Genomic DNA, 16648 nt, shown 5'->3' on the forward strand with positions numbered 1-16648 from the left:
GCCTTTGAACCTGAGGATATAGTGGCAGGCATGGTGTGTAAAGGGAGGGAAGAATATAATTTTTACTTTTGAAACAGTAATATCATCACTATTCTTTGGTATCAGATTTAACTATATAGGATGAAGCAGTGCCATATTAACGCCACTAACCCAACCTAAGGCTTTTACTTCTTTAAGGTCCCTTAACACTTTAGTGCTGAATATGCATTAACGCCCCATGCTGCAATAATCAAAAAGAACCTCTATTTGTATTGCATTAAGGAAGCCCGATCATTTTAAATGGGCATTTAACGTATTGCAATGCAACCAAAATTAGACAAGACTTCCTTTCATCTAGGTTGAGGTGGGGTGCTTTCTACCATCTTATTGTGTTCCCTTCTTCAGCAGCCCAAGAAGACTACCAATTATCTACACAAGCAGGAGTCAGGCGACATGGGGCCATTTAGACAGCCACTGCTTGGCAAAGAGAATGCAGGGAACACAGGTGAACAGCAGAACACACACCGACACCCCAGGAGGTAAGGCTGCATTATTATTATGAGAGCGGAGATTCAGATTATTACCAATTCCCTGACCAGTTCCCATCTACATCCTAGCATGCTTCTGGATTGCATTGAACATTAGGACTTGTAGTTGTACAACATATAAAAGACTGTTTACTTTTTGCTTTAGTCAGTCATTGTAGTGTAGTGTGCCTTTCTTAAAGGTAGGAAAATTAAAAGGTGATGCTTACAGGTACCTGGCTGGAGAGGGCGAACGTACTGGCGGGACTCTTCTTTTTACTGTTGCTGTTATTTGTGTTGCCCCCTCCAGAGCTCATTGTGCTCCCTCCAGACATCTTCCTTTTTCTCCTCTTATTGGGGGCTTGTCTGGCTGGCTCAGCTGCAGGAAAGACAGGACAGGTTTATTTAGTCGTTCCACACAGGTTGAAAGAGTAGGATAACTAATATGGACATGTTTGCTCACCAGGTGGTGCTACCATTCTCTGCCATTTCTGAAAGAGACACGTCTTGAGGCAGTCACGGGGACTTAAACTGTACGTCTTGTGTCGGGACATGAGCTCCTGCATTGGCTCTAGTATTACACAGAGCTGGGAAGGAAAGAAAAAACATCAGTGCCCAACATCTTTTCAATATAAATCATTAAAAAGAATACCAGTACTTCACCTGTGCTGAACCTAAAGATTGAACAACTTGTAAAAACTGTAATGTTTTTGACACCTGTGTGGTTATTTCTATAAAAGCCAGCAACATAAATACATGGTGTTAGTTTGGTGTTAAAGAACTTAAGTGTTCAATTGAACACATTCAGATTAAAATTGGACCTTAAAACCGAGCCTGGTCTTCTTACCCCAAAGTCAGTGCCTGACTTCACATATTTCGGCCAAATGGGCATAAATTACTACTGGCACACAAAAATCTTGTAAAAATCCCCCAGGGAAGACTTAAAGGATGGTATAGACACAAGCAGGGAACAACCTAAAGTTAATTTCTATGGTTTTAAAATGGGGTGTCCAACAAACTCAGAGGTGTCCACATGCTTTGACCATATAGTATAGTTTAGGGATTTTCAAATTTAATTGTCCAGCTCTTTCCCTTGCCTTCAAAAAGCAGTGCACTGAAAAGGTACTTTTGCAAGAAAGTAATACAAATATCAGGATACAATTTCATGCAAACATTGTGAAAACTTGTGAAATATTGTTCTGATAAAATCTTTTGATATAATAAGAAGATATCTGACAAACACATAGCGTTGCTTCCTTACTCGGAGGTAGTTGAGTGTAGAGTTTGAAAGTCCACATCTTGTAATGTTCTTTGACAACTGGTCCAACATTTGGGGGTCCTGGGCCTAAAAGGTGAAAGATGCAGTTTAGATGGCAAATCAGCTGGACAAGGGACTGAAAAATTCAAATTCAGGTACTTTTACTAGTTGCTTTTGAATAAACACAAATTTACTTGCGTCTTCAGAGTACTTACATGCATGGCGAGGATACTGCGGGGAATGAGTTCTCGATGTTGCCGGATGCTGAAATGCCACGTTTTTATCCTCATCATGTCATCAAACATGAACTCAAGGTATAACCGCCCCTCTACGCACACCTAAAGAGACAAATTTAATGCAATTATAAAAAATGTGTCAAAAGGCATAATTAAAACATGCAAATCTACATAACGTCAAACATATTGTAGAATAAATGGAGCGTATGTCTATTACTAAAAGAAACTGTATATCTCATATCTTTTAAGGTACAAGCCAGTTTTTTTTTTTTTTTTCACATCACCTTTAAATTAGACATTGATTCTTTGTAATTTAAAGTGAAATACTAAACACCTCTGTATTGGGTACTGCATGGGGGTTTGCTTTAAACAACAAATCAACTATAACATTACAAGAACAAGTCCATCTGAATATGACTAACTACTATTAGATATAACATAACCTGGATGGAATGAGAACCTTCAGATGTTTTTGCTTAAAGATACATGTTCAGTAAGCAGTTTTCTGAAATTCCCTAGCTGTCTTACCCATAACTGACCACTAGATGTCACCCTTAATATATACATTACAGCAACTCTCCTATAATGCTGGATTTTCAGGTCTATGGAGAGCTACTCACAGTGCAAAGAAGCTCTATCACAGAGAGATTATCTAAGTACCATTGCTGACCTTCTTCTGTAATATACAGCTTGTCTGGTTGGCGTTATTAGGTTTTAAAGGCAGACGATCATAAGTCACTGACTCAGAAGGAGTATGCAGCTCATGTGTTCAGCTAAATACAGGCACCAATCAGAAAAATATCAAAAGAAATAACCAAAATCAGGTCTGGAAATTAAGGTGTGGACATCGCTGACCTCTCCTAAACATGGTAGATGCCTGGCTGTTAATTGAATCACTTTATTCTCCGAACCACACACATGGAAAAAACATGTTAGGAATTTTGGGCAACACCTGCTTTCGGCTTTGTTTTGGTCAGAGATTTAAAAAGTTTAGCCACCAGGTAATTAGTACACATTTAAAACTCCAAACTCCTTTGCCTTTACTGTTCCCTAGACTTCAGTGCATCTGTTGTGAATTGTAAGATAAAATGCCCTACAGTGTTCGCAGCTACAGAGGTTAGCAAGGATTTGTTCATTGCTCATTTACAGCTTTCACATTCTATGTGATCCCCACACACGCATGTACCCGGCAGGCCCTCCGTTACCTGTGTAAACATGGGCTTTCCATGCTGTGTGACCATTGTGCACTGATCGCAGTCAAGGGAAACAAAGTTATTGTGGAATGACTCCTTGGGGTGTTTTAGGACGTAATACAGTTCTGTGGCCCCTCCCTCAAATATGCTGCGGAAATACCGGGGAATAAGCGTCCTTCCGATTGCTAGAGAGAAACAGAGACAGAATTACACAATTTTACAAAGCTGAGTAAACAGAGCCTCCAAACATGTTGACACTACAGAAGCCAGGGTTTTTTAGGACCTTACCTGCACTCCAAACTAGTAAGAGGGAAAAGTTTGGAGTCTATATGTTGATAAAGTTTTGAAAGAAGGCACCAAAGGGGGCCAACGTGTCAAGGCAGACAAAGAATGCACACAAAGTTGACTCTGGCTACATTTTCATTGCCATTTGTGGTGCAAAACCTGGCAGCCCATGTGGTGCAGTTTCCCCTCAGCTTTGGTTTGTATAGGACAATAAAGACAGATCAGGTTACAAGGACAACTTACTGTATCTCTTTGGTCCATCTTCCAAGCAAAAGGTGATGGTCAACATGGCGTCATCTTCGAAGAACTCCGTAGTGAAGGCATCCCACCAGAGATTATCACATTCCTGCAATGTAAAGAGAGAAGTTTATAGCATCACACAAAACCCAACACTGAAAAACCAAATTATTCAGAATTTCAAGCTAAAGGGCTTCCGGGGCTGGGTTTTTTTTTTTATTCCATAGCAGTGATAAACGGTTAGGTCCTGGTCCTTCTACTTCCAGTAAGCATGTGCAATTTGCCACCTTGGCCTCCACTTCCTTACCACACATTCAAGCCAAATTGCTTGTACTGTCAAAAAAGAAAAAAAGAAAACCCAGCCCTGGAAGCCCTTTAGCCTGAATAGTCACCAAATCCTCCATTAAAGCCCTAAGCCATTAAAGCTCACTGCTGCCCATATTCCCATAGGGAAGATTTGCTCCACTGACCACACAGGAAATGAATATTTCCAGTGAGGGTGCAGGGAGGAATAAACTTATTTCATCATCCTTAGGAACATTAAGGATTTGCCTAAAAGTCAGTATATATGAAATCTGCTTACAAGAATGACACTATGACCCCTGATTTTAGTTCAGCCCCCCCCCCCCCACAATATTACTAGAGCTAATATTTAATCCCTGATTTCCAGGTAAGGGGTGACTAGGTACATCTTATATGTGCACCACATGTTAATGGTCAGTATGTATAATACCAATACATAGGCTGCATTCATAATGAACAACAGATATACGTAACTGCTCCAAAAAGAAGGGGAAGGACTACTTTAGAAGTAGGAAAAAAAATAAATCACACATTCCAGGTTACCTTTAAGGGCCAGCTCACATATATGTGCTGCAGGAGTGCATATGTTGCTGTACCGACATGAACAGTATGGTACCAATTACACCTCTACTGTGTGGCATTCGGCTATGCATTATATAGAGTAGCTGTGCGCTCCTAAACATATATGTATAGCTTCAATTTTTGGACTCTTAGGCAGCCCATTAAAATAATGCAGGAAGGGAAAATGTGGGCATGCACATGCACTGAAATAGCACGTGTGTGTAAATGGTACTTATGAGTTGTCTTAGGGCAACACAAGATGACCACACAAACTTTCTGCAGTCACCTTGCTACACATCTTGGATGGGATAAAGATTACTTGTAGCAAGACGGTCACTGAATTCTGCAACACAACACCAACAACTCTTATGCAATAAAACAATAAAGATGAAGATGTACCTCTGTCCAATTCTGCAGACGTTTGTTTAGTTCAAATATTCTGTAGTCTGTCTGGTTCCCGTACGGCGTGTGTCTCCTGCACAAATAATAGAACTGCTTTAGTAAATGAAAACATTATTTCACTTATGGAAGAAAAAAATACATCAGCACCATGAGCAGTTTAGAGTAAAATATAATAAAATTAAACAGTGTGGAGCACTAATAGGAGTATTTTAGGATGCCTCTCTTAGGTCCAGTCCCTGACAATAACTGGCTGTCAAAATGACAGACAGGAATTGCTGTCATTGCTGACAACCATGTAACCCCATCTGTGTAAAATGGGACTTGCAGATAGTCCAAATGACAAGAAAAGCAAGCTGGTAATGGCAGAAGCCATATTTGCAGTTCTGAAGTGTTATCAACCTAGAGATTTCAGACCCTATGAGGACCCAGCAGAGGCATAAACATATTTAGCTGCAAATAGTCATTATTTAGAGATCACCTTAATTCTAATAGATTCTATACCACTGCGTCTGTGATGGTTATAAAACCTGAAGAATATCCCCAACATATATTTCTGATCGTGCTCATTATAGGCAAAATCATATTCCCATTCAACGTAGGAGGCCGCACACTTATCTAGCACCTATGAAAGCAGGACTGGCAATCTGCAATATGTTGCATTTCTGAGTTCACACACTTTTTTTGTCTTGACACACCATCCCCCATCTCCACCCCCACCACCAATAGAACAGAACTAAGCTGTCCTGAGGGTGCTGAATAATTTTTTGACAATTTTTGAGTGTGTGTACCCAGCTTTACAGAGAAAACATTCTGGTGACATTGAAGATCCTTACCCAATCCCGGGCTCCAGGTACGTTGGAGGATACATCGGGGTGGGTCTAGGAATCAAGAAAAGAACAGAAATTGTAATATGAAGATGAAGACAAAAGCTTCCTTCTCATATGAACCCAATGACCCCTGGTCATTGGCCAACACAGAACAATTGCCTGTCCAAACCTAAAACAAATCAGCCTCTGGTGCGTGAAATCAAATCCCAGCTACACAGATCCATCTCTGCAGGTTTTATCCAGTTATATCTAAGGGAAGCTATAAGGAGGACTCTGACAATCATCTATTTATATTACACAGTGAGGAGTCTTGTTTGCTTTTGTATTCTAAACAATGAAATGTACTCAGCGGTGTGCCAAAATATGCAAAAAAAAAAAAAAAAAACTAGGAAGAGAGCTAAATGTCTCTTAAAGTGGACCTAGAAGATACAATTGGAGTATAGAAATTCAAAGTAATGTGTCATTGTAATACTTCCAGGTATGGCGTTCCACAGAGATCATAGTGCTCCCCATGACAATGCCTCACTGACCCCCTTTATCCAGACATCATATGAAGGCTATTTTTCTGATCCTGAGTGCTTTGCTGCTCCCAGTTGTATAGCACCAAGGAGCAGCAAACTGAAATGCAGGTCAATGCATTTATGCATGTTACAGCGCAGTTCTTCCTCCAGAGAGAGAAAAGCAAACATGCGGCCAGAAGTCACATCTTGCATCCAGGGACCCAACTGCACCCAGAACCCCACTGCAATGCCAACGCATGCACAAAACTATTCCCCCTCAGGCTACATACACACGTGCTATAATTGTCGTTGGAAAGGATCTTCCAAAATCCTTTCCACCAACTGCTCTATGAAGAGGGGAAAAACGACAAAGCGCCCCCCCTGCTGCGCTCTATCCCCTTTACTCTCATTAAGATCTTTCCTCGTTCGTGGATCCACCAAGACGGTTGTTCAGACGATGAGCGCTGTACACACGCCAGATTCTCGTCGGATATGAGCCCTGAGGCGATCAGATGAGAATCATCTGACGTGTGTACATAGCCTAAGGGTTATTTTGGATAACACAGCACAGTGTCCCAACTGCTCCCGTTCACAACCGTAGGGTCATCACTCACCCACGTGCCCATTATCTTTGTCTAGAGTGAGACGATGAGTCTCTTGCAGTTACATTGAACCATTACCCCAGTCTTCTCTTCCCCAGTGATAAATTCACTTGAACTAGAGGATGTCCATTTCTGCTCCCACATTCAAGGTTTTTAATCCTCAAGCTGTAGCCATTGTACAGCAGCTCAGATATCAGTAGACAGCTGTATTCAGTGAGCGCACAGCAGTTTGTGAATATCCGAGATCCCATTAATCAATGGACAGCCAACCTCTTCCTGCACAAACCGCAAATTATGCTGCCCGTCATCACCTAATGCACTGTGGATTAACGTGATGAGAAGGGAAGCAGAATCCGAGGACCGACACTGCCCATTAATTACAGTGCACAGCCAGAGGGCGGGAGCGGGAGTGTAAACAATGCCAACGGGAGATCTGTGATCCAGGGAATGGATGGAGAACATCAGCGCTATTACAGCAGGCAGTGTAATTGGCATCTATTCAGGCTCTAGGAACTACAAACCACACGTCTTGTGTGTACGAGGGGGGCAGTGACTATAACCAAGATCTACCGTAACATGTGACTGTGGTCAAGCTATGCACACCTAAATTTTTACATATACTTAATAAGTCCAGCCATCCCTTTAGTCTTGTATAGTTGTACAGGCTCCTTGCAGGTGAGCTTTTCATAATGTGCACTAGAAGGTGCAGCAAGTCTGCCAGAGCCCCCTCTTCTCTGTAGCTAAGCTTCCCCCTCCCAACAGTGAATGTAGCACAAAGCAGGTGCACCGGACAGGCGAGAGAACATGAATTGTTCCACGGTGCTTGCAGCTGCAAAGGTTAGTGAGGGATTTTAAAGCCTAATAGCTGTTTATTAAAAATATGTAAAGATTTTACTTTTTCACGGTCTTTCAACAGTTTTTTTTACATTCAAGTGAAACTGTAAATCCCCAATGCAGAGCAAAGGAACAGGTTCTCTTTAATGGAGACCTCTACAGATTCATACTGTTCTTTCCCTCGCGATCATCTGCCACATGTGAAACAAGCCTGGTGCAAGCGGAGATTCACCTTTATTCAGACACTGACCTAGCGCACTCCAGAGGGCATGTATGTAGAGAAGACGTTGTCACCCTTGGATGGGGCTACAGAATACACGCTGTTTGGTAGCAAACTGGGTGCATAGGTCAGCAATAAATTTCTGAAATGATCAACAAAAGTTTTTTTTTTTGTTAAATGTGAACAAAGTGCTTGTTGGGGTATAATAAAACAGACCCAAATGGGAGCAAATATGTGAAGTTGATTCACATTTTACGCATATCTTACACAAAGCTATGAATTCTCCCTATGTGACAGAGGTGGGCTTTTGAATCGGTGTAGTCACTTGGGGTGGGTCACATTGTTCTTTCATACTGGAAGGTACAAGGAATTTTTTCTATCACAAGGGATGAGCAGAAGCAAATCTAAGTATCCTCTACAGAGCAATGTTCACAGAATCCTACAGAGCTGGCTTTCCAGAGATAATACAGCAGTATATTATACAGGTCTAAAGCGTGGTGAGCAGACAGATGTACCTACCCCACATCTCGATCCAGCATTGTGCCCGGGTGGAAGGGGGGAAAGGCGTTGCCGTTCGGGGGCTCCTTTGGCGAGTACAGTTTGAATGACTTGGAGGAACAGCCTGTATGAAGAAAGAGAACCGTGTTATAACATTGGTACACCAGAAAAAAACAAAAGTAAATGATCACAATGACAAACCTCCTCCACAAGTATATTTAAACACTTTTCTGCCCGATTATTAACACTTGTATTACTTGGTAAATATTCAGACAGGCCGTTCACAAACTAAAGTGAAAGTACCGTGTGGGAGAGACTGCCAGTCACATGATTAGCACACCACTATTCTAATTGGAGTGTATTAAACATATACACACACATAATTAGCATTTCCCAAAAACTAACATTGGGCTATGGTGGGGATTTTTTAGATTTTGAAAGTCAGTGTCTGCCATGGCTATGAATCTGTACAGGGCTATATAATATGTTGGTGCTATTGATATACATACATAGTATTCTCCTAAGAAATGTTTTTAACCTGGGTGGGAAGAAGCTGTAGGTAGGTGGCAGCCTCTGTATTGTGACCCAACATTTCAGTAACCAACTGGGTGGTTACTGAAATACGCCGGGTGGTGCGCCCAGCATATAAGAGCTGGGGAGGACATCTCACACATAAACGTATTTATTTATATCCGATTTTTCACACAAAATTGGAGCTCAGTGGCTGCTTTCAATGCAGCTTTTAGGTTTGGACGCAAAATGCTGACGGACAACAGAAAAGTTAAATACATGGTTGATGTGTATTGCTATGAATATTCATAAGGCCATCATCATACAGTATTCTACTAAGTCCACTTCCTGTCCTCAATTAATAACATGCAATGCAGCTTACTCAGCGTATTTCATTCTAAACTATGAGGCTGATAATGAAGAGGTTGTGAAAATCAGTGGAAAAAAATCCAGTTCTATTGACTATAAGAAAAACGGTCCATAGATTTCTGAATATTAACACATAGGGGGAGAACGTCTATGCTGGCCATGCAAACAGACAGCAACCCCGTCCTTGAGTTTTAGGGACATTTTCCATGATTATTCTGTTATCTAGCATTTGTTTTAATCATTATTACCAATAAAAAAAAGAAAGAAAAAAAGAAAGAAAAAAAAAGCTTCAAAGCAGTAAATTCTACTCTATCCAATCAGATTGGTTGATGAACTTCCGGTTTTAAATCAAAGTTTAGATCTGATCAATCTCACATTGTATTGCAAAGCATGGTGGCTCAGTGGTTAGCATTCTGGCCTTTGCAGGTCCCAGGTTCGAATCTTGACCAGGACACTATCTGCATGGGGTTTGGAGGTTCTCCCCACGTTTGTGTGGGTTTCCTCCGAGTACTCCGGTTACCTCCCACATCACAACAACATGGTTAGTTAATTGGCTCCCCCCTACAATATTGACCTGATTGCGAGCTGTTTGAGGGACAGCTAGTGACATTTGTACAGCACTGCATATTATGTCAGTGCTATATAAATACTGTGTAATAATAATAATTATTGCACCTTACATAACATTAAACTTATCAAGCCCTGCAGTTTTGGAGTTCAGCATGGATGGGTAAGTAGATCTCACTGGAGGGGTGTTATCAGGGGGTACGGGCTGCTTTCTACCAAAGTGGCAGCGCCTATTTATACCTGGGACTTATAGTTTAGCAGTTATAACCCTGAGCAGCCCAACACTGAACGTCATCATTCAGGTAAAGTGTACCTTGTACCCAACAGCTCGAGGTATTCAAACAACTGCATGCAACACAAAAGGACATGAGCAAAATTCGAATTACTGTCCAAACCACTGTAATTTATAACCTCAAAGGCCAACAACGTTTTATACAAAGTCTGCATTTATGTATGGGGGCAGCTGCACTTGTACCAAACTGTTCCTCCTATTTTTGAAAAATATTTTCGCGCCAACATATAACGCAACGTTGTACATTAAATAGGGGTTGCAAATGACAGACAGTGACACAGGAGGAGGAAAGGACTCTGCCCTGAAGAGCTTACAATCTAAGAAGTGGGGGAAGTATAATACAAGGAACCTCTTGAAACATCTGGAGGAACCCTAGGGTTCCAGGAAACACTGATCTAGTAATTCAGTAGACTAAATTTACCAACATAAAAGGGTGTGAATAAAAACAATGACACATCTACAGGCTCCAATGGCATCAAAAAACCACAATGCACATAATAGCCAAAAGTTAAAGAAAAATGATTTGATTAATATAACACTTCCAATTAAAAAAAAAATGGTTGCCGAAAAATTATAATAAAACCAAAATAGCTGCAACTTTTTTTTTTTTTGCAGCCATGACAGGGGGGTAAACAGTCTTACAAAAGCAGATAAAAGAAAATCTTTGATGCACATCCCTCCAGCATGAGCCAGATCTAGGGTTATATCTCCCCCCCAGCGGAGTGACCCCATATCCTTTGTTCCCTGGCAGGGTGGCTTGTCGGGACACAAGTCCTTCTGCTTCTTTTGTCTCCTTTACAGAAGATTCCAAGTCTTTTCCCTGCATGGCAGAAATGTCCGTCACCTCGCTGGGACCTCCACGAATAGATTAAAGTGGAATCTGCAGACCCCGGATTAAAGGGCAACTTCAATAGCAGTTTTACATCGGCCAAATATCAAACCCGGCGGTAGTCATTCTAGAAGGAATTATTGATCTGGTGATGGTTTCCTGAAATGGTAGGATTATGAAGATAGAGGACAACATCTGGCGTTTGGCTTGTAAACGTGCCACGTACAGGGAGCACTATCAGAACAAAACAAAACAAAACAAAAAAAGCATGCAAGGTGCATTGTGCAAATCCCCCGATTTCCTGCACTGTGTTTTTCTTAATGTACGAGGAGCGGAGTGCATTTCTGGCAACAGGTATTTTTCTTTCCTGCTTTCATTTTTGAAGAGGACTTCCAGCCTTCCTTCCGTCTTGCACAGATATCACCTCCTCTCTTTGATGCACACTGTAAGCTTCTTAGAATATCTATTAGAAGCTGCAGCAAGTCATATGGAGCCACCTCATTTCCGGCTCGCCTCCCCAGCATTGCACCACCACTCCTCCATCCATCCATGGCAGCAGAATACTCATCATGCAATGTTGCCCAGGCCCAGCCGCTGACATTTTAAGCCCAAGCGCTGCAGCATGGGAAGAGCCTAGAGGTCACATACCCTGTGGTGTGAATTGTGGGGTTATGTGTAAAAAAAATGCCATGTATATATAAATCACAATGGCCCATTAAATGTTTTAAACACCACTGAATAATATTAAACAGGGCAATCATCATAATTCCTCATTACTTCCCCAAGCTTTGCTGCCTGCTACCACTGTAGATTGGGTCTGATTGAAAACAACAGACTGTCTGTGGTCTTTTATAATGTCAAACACCCACAGTGCACCTGGTAGCCAAAAGACCATATGATCCCTGCCTAGAACATGATGGCACTTTGAGCCAAATATGAGCTGCTTTTCTTTTTGCCAAACCATCTCATATTAATTCCTGTTTGTAATTTTGGCTCCTTTGATAATGTCCAATGTGTGCCATGACCCATATTTTATATATATATATATATATATATATATATATATATATATATATATATATATATAAACTACATTACAAAACAGGGCTGTGGAGATGGGTTTGAAGCAATTATTGGGTACCCAAATTCTGTACCAATGTTGACCCCTGACTCCACAACCCCGATTACAAGCATCCCCTATGTGCAGATTTACCATTCTTCCCCCACCCAATAGGTGACCCATGATAAAAATGTCGGATGATTCCGTGTAGTCACAAATCTACCCCCAGCCTGTGCCGCACATTATTAACCCCCCTCACCCTCCTCTTTTGGGTCAGCTTGCCAAGGCCGACTTACCGGTATGCAGATTCTCTGTAATATTATTTATTTATTTTTGCAAATACATGAATAACGAGAATACACTGCATGTTTATAGAATATTTTCCAGCAGCTCGGCTTTAAGGTAAACAGAGAGATGAGCATTGTAGGATGGCGCCTGTCATGTGCTCCAGTGAGCTGGACATATAATAAACACAGGGCCAGGCCTAGGAAGACATTATCCAGGATTCACACATCCCCAGTGACACTCCTGCTTTTCATCGCACATCCCCCTCCTCGTTACCCTGGGGGAGATTGCATCTCATTAGCCGCCTGCCCATTTCCTCCATGCTGCAGGAAGGCTTTTAAAAACCAAAACAATCTGTATGGTTGCTGCACACTGAAATACAATACAACATGGAGGCAAAAAAAAAAAAAAAAAAGGAAAGGTAGTCTTAAAGAAAACCATCATGCAATAAGGATGAATCAGGACAGGGGTCACTTATAATAAAGCTACGTACACGCACAAGATAATTCTCACGAGGTGAAAATCTATTGTGGGTGCGAATCAACAGCCAACCACTGTTGATTCTTCTGGAAGAGGATGCAGCAGAGTGTCTGCTGCTTATCCCCCCTATAGAACTGAACAGGGCTCGTTCGTTTTAGAGTCACTGGAAACAATTTCAAAAGATCATTTGCAATCTACACAAATCCAGTGTACAGGTTAGTCACCAGCTATCCACATATGAATATGACCTCCAGAAAAGGTACAAGGACATAGTAACTTAACAGTCCTGAGAACTAGTAATGGTCAAGACATTAGTTTGATACCACTGGGGTGATATTAATGCAGGTAAAAATACTAAGAACATTGTAAGCCATTTGATCGCTCCAGTAGGTGCCCCATCATCCTGCAGAAAGCCCAATAGGTAACGGTTTCTGGCTCTGCTATTCCAAGGTAAATCATTTCTCTAACCAAACCGAATTGCAATGTCAAGCTGCAATATCTAAAGCTAGCAAAGTACTTTCTTGTATTAAAAGAGGAATAGACTGCAGAGATGGAGACATAATCCTGCCCCTGTACAAAGCATTGGTCAGACCACATCTGGAGTTTGCAGTCCAGTTTTGGCCACCAGTTCACAAAAAGGACATTGTGGAATTGGAGAGAGTGCAGAGAAGGGTAACTAAACTAATAAAAGGAATGAAGGAGCTCAGCTATGAGGAGAGATTAGCTGAACTGAATCTATTCTCCCTTGAGAAGACACGTATAAGGGGGGATATGGTCAGCCTGTGTAAATATATAAATGGTCCATATAGAGAACTCTCTTCCCAATTATTCACTTTGAGATCATTACAAAGCAAACGAAGGCGCTCTTTGCATCTGGAGGAAAATAATTTTAAGGATAAGGAAGGGATTCTTCACTGTAAGCTCTGTGAAAATGTGGAATTGGATCCCTCAGTTTCAGCAAGTTCTATAGATTGCTTTAAGAAAAAGCTGGATGATTTTTAGAAGCACAGAATATAACTGGGAATTAAAGCTTTAAAAGTAACAGACTGTTTATACAGGGAACATCCAATCATGGAATAAGGAAGGATTTTTTTTTCTGTTGGGAGAAAATTGTAGCAGGGTTATTTTTCTCCTTCCTCTGGATCAAATATGTCCAAAGGACATTATATCTGGGATGTATCTGATATCTGATATGTTTTTTTCTCTAGTGGTTGAACTTGATTGACTTGTGACATTTTTAACCTGACACTATATAACTTACTATGTAGTGTAAGAAGAGATACAGAGTAGCTACAATGTAGCAGTTTAACGTTGCAATAACTGTTCTCCTTATCTTGGTAAAATGAGAAAACATCTGCAAAAAACTGCATTTGATAAAAGTGGGAAGAATTCAATGTTTACTGGTAAATGTTCCTGTCCCTTAGACACCCAGCTAACTGCATGCAGTAAGCTAATAATCCCATTTCCCCTTTCCAGGGTACATTATTATAACAGACAGTATTTATATAGCACCAACATATTACAGAGCGCTGTACATTAAATAAGGGTTGCAAATGACAGACAGATACAGACAGTGACACAGGAGGGAGGAGAGGACCCTGTCCCGGAGAGCTTGCAATCCAGGAGGTGGGGGAAGTATATAAAGCTATGAGGCCATTGGCAGGTATTCACCAAAAGAAGAATAAAGGAGCACCTTACAGAGGGGGTTCTAAGTGTTTCTCTCATAATATTTCTATGTATTTCAAAGGAATGAGGTTAAATCTTTTAAACATTGGCAGCAAAAAAAAAAAAAATCAGACAGATGTTCCAATAGTCCATTCTATCCAAAAATTAATCAACTACTTTATTCATGGAATCAGAAATGTGCAGAGTAAGGCGAAATCTTCATATTCTCCTGAAAAGGTACAGCAATCATGGTCATTCAAGAACAGAAGAGGACTCCTGGAAGGACTGTCAGGTAAAAAAGAAAAGGGTCGAAAAGCCTGAAAAAAGAAAACGAATGCAGCCAAACATAAAGATTGGTAAGCTGTAACGTGCCAAAAATAATTCTCTTGGTTTTTAATAAAAACAGTTTTCTGTAGGGAAATATAATAGAATCCTCCATACCTGGAAGCACGGGAAAGGCCGGAAAAGGTGGGCTGGAGGGTCAAGGAGTGGAGGTCATAATACACAGGTTCTGTTATTATGCCTATGAAGGAATATATCAGCAAAGCATGGTGTACTCTTTAAAGGTACCCAGGCACATAGGATGACCATCTGTCAGTAGAAACAGATGAAATCTTATTTCTTTAGGTCCCGATCCCGGCGGTCAATCGTGCACAGAAGCCCTAACGTTCTCGGAGGTCTATGAGCGGATAAGCATTGCTCATTCTAGAAAACACACATTACTACACAGCACAACAAATGAACTCTTTGGTTATCTTCCCGACACAGGAGTGATGTTAGCTGTTGCAATATTTATGATATTCAGATAGCGATCAGAAAAAAAAAAAAAAAAAAAAAGCTCAATGGTCATGCTCAGTTCCTGCTTTTACTACACCAGTTACTGGAATATGACTCGCTGCGGTTTATAAATACACGTGGCGTAATATAAAACTAAATCCCAAATTTAAAAGAGAACCAGTCGTTATAGAACACGTGCAAGAACGGAATTGGTTTGTAAAATCATTAAGCTCATTTTCAGTCCCAATGAACAGTTTCACCGGACAGAAGAGAGAAGAAAAAGTGAGAAATCTCAGAAGTTATAAACCTTCTCTAATTTAAACTAGATTAGTGTTTAGACGTTGCAAGGGGTTCATTGTGTGATACTTCCCCTACCTCTTTGATTGTAAGCTCTTCGGGGGAGGGTCCTCTCCTCCTCCTGTGTCACTGTCCGTCAGTCATTTGCAGCCCCTATTTAATGTACAGCACTGCATAATATGCTGGCGCTATATAAATCCTGTTTAATAATAATTTGTGCCTCTTAGGTCAGTAGCATTGACACAAATGATCTATGGGCTATTTGTATTCTTCTCAAGGGCCAGCAATGTAGGAGGCATCATCCCACTGACCACCAGGCCACCATGAATCTGGCATATTATAAATATTGGCACCTAATCATTATTTCAAGCGTTCCCCCATGTGGAAAAGGTTGAGAAATCACACCGATCAGTGCAATACTATTCTTCCAACACAGGCTTGGGCAGGTCCTTGACCAAGAATCATTATTATTTACATAACACCAACATAATATGCAACACTGAACATTAAATAGGGGGTACAATTCACTGACAGTGACACAGGATGAGGAGGAGAGGACCCTGCCCCGAAGAGCTTACAATTTAGGAGGTAGTAATTGATGTAATTGCAGCAACCATGAACCTCTAAAAACATGGAGCAGAACTTTTAAAAATTTTATCTGCATTTCAGCTTCTTCTGTTCATGCACTGAATAAGGTCCTGCAACCCCTGGCCATCTGTTAACGTTTTGTCTCTTTAAATTATTACGGAAACAGGAAAGGAAGTGAAATTTTAAGGCATTAGCGTCCCCAGCTCTTTCCTGCACCTCCAGCATTATTAAACAAATGACTATTTGAGGATGTGACTTTTTCCAACAGTGGAATTCAGTTCCTGAAAAGCGGCTCAGTAACAGTATGTGTTCTATACTCCTCCAGGAGCTCTCAGGGACATCTATGGTTACTTGAGACTGGCCAGATCCATGTTCTCACCAGATGGGAGATGCTGCTGCCAGCAAAGACTGAATGAGGGAACAGCTGTGATTTGGAAGACAAGTCTGAAAATAGAAGTGACCGGGTGAGC

General features: G+C 41.1%; 1 protein-coding gene across 3 annotated transcripts in view; it reads right to left on the reverse strand.

Moving 5' to 3' along the window:
* LDB1 (LIM domain binding 1) overlaps positions 1-16648 on the reverse strand; it is a 95683-nt gene that overhangs the window by 8869 nt on the left and 70166 nt on the right. For 2 of the 3 annotated variants that reach the window (XM_072424436.1, XM_072424438.1), the window contains exons 2-10: positions 8481-8583; positions 5812-5856; positions 4976-5051; positions 3719-3821; positions 3203-3375; positions 1977-2099; positions 1765-1848; positions 967-1090; positions 734-882 (exon numbers count right to left, since the gene is read on the reverse strand). In XM_072424436.1, coding sequence (XP_072280537.1) covers positions 734-882; positions 967-1090; positions 1765-1848; positions 1977-2099; positions 3203-3375; positions 3719-3821; positions 4976-5051; positions 5812-5856; positions 8481-8583 — 980 coding nt within the window. The remainder of the gene's footprint in view (positions 1-733; positions 883-966; positions 1091-1764; positions 1849-1976; positions 2100-3202; positions 3376-3718; positions 3822-4975; positions 5052-5811; positions 5857-8480; positions 8584-16648) is intronic. The other variant, XM_072424437.1, reaches the window with a different exon arrangement.

The sequence above is a fragment of the Pyxicephalus adspersus genome, chromosome 10 (genome assembly GCF_032062135.1).
Source record: "Pyxicephalus adspersus chromosome 10, UCB_Pads_2.0, whole genome shotgun sequence".
NCBI classification, from domain to species: domain Eukaryota; kingdom Metazoa; phylum Chordata; class Amphibia; order Anura; family Pyxicephalidae; genus Pyxicephalus; species Pyxicephalus adspersus.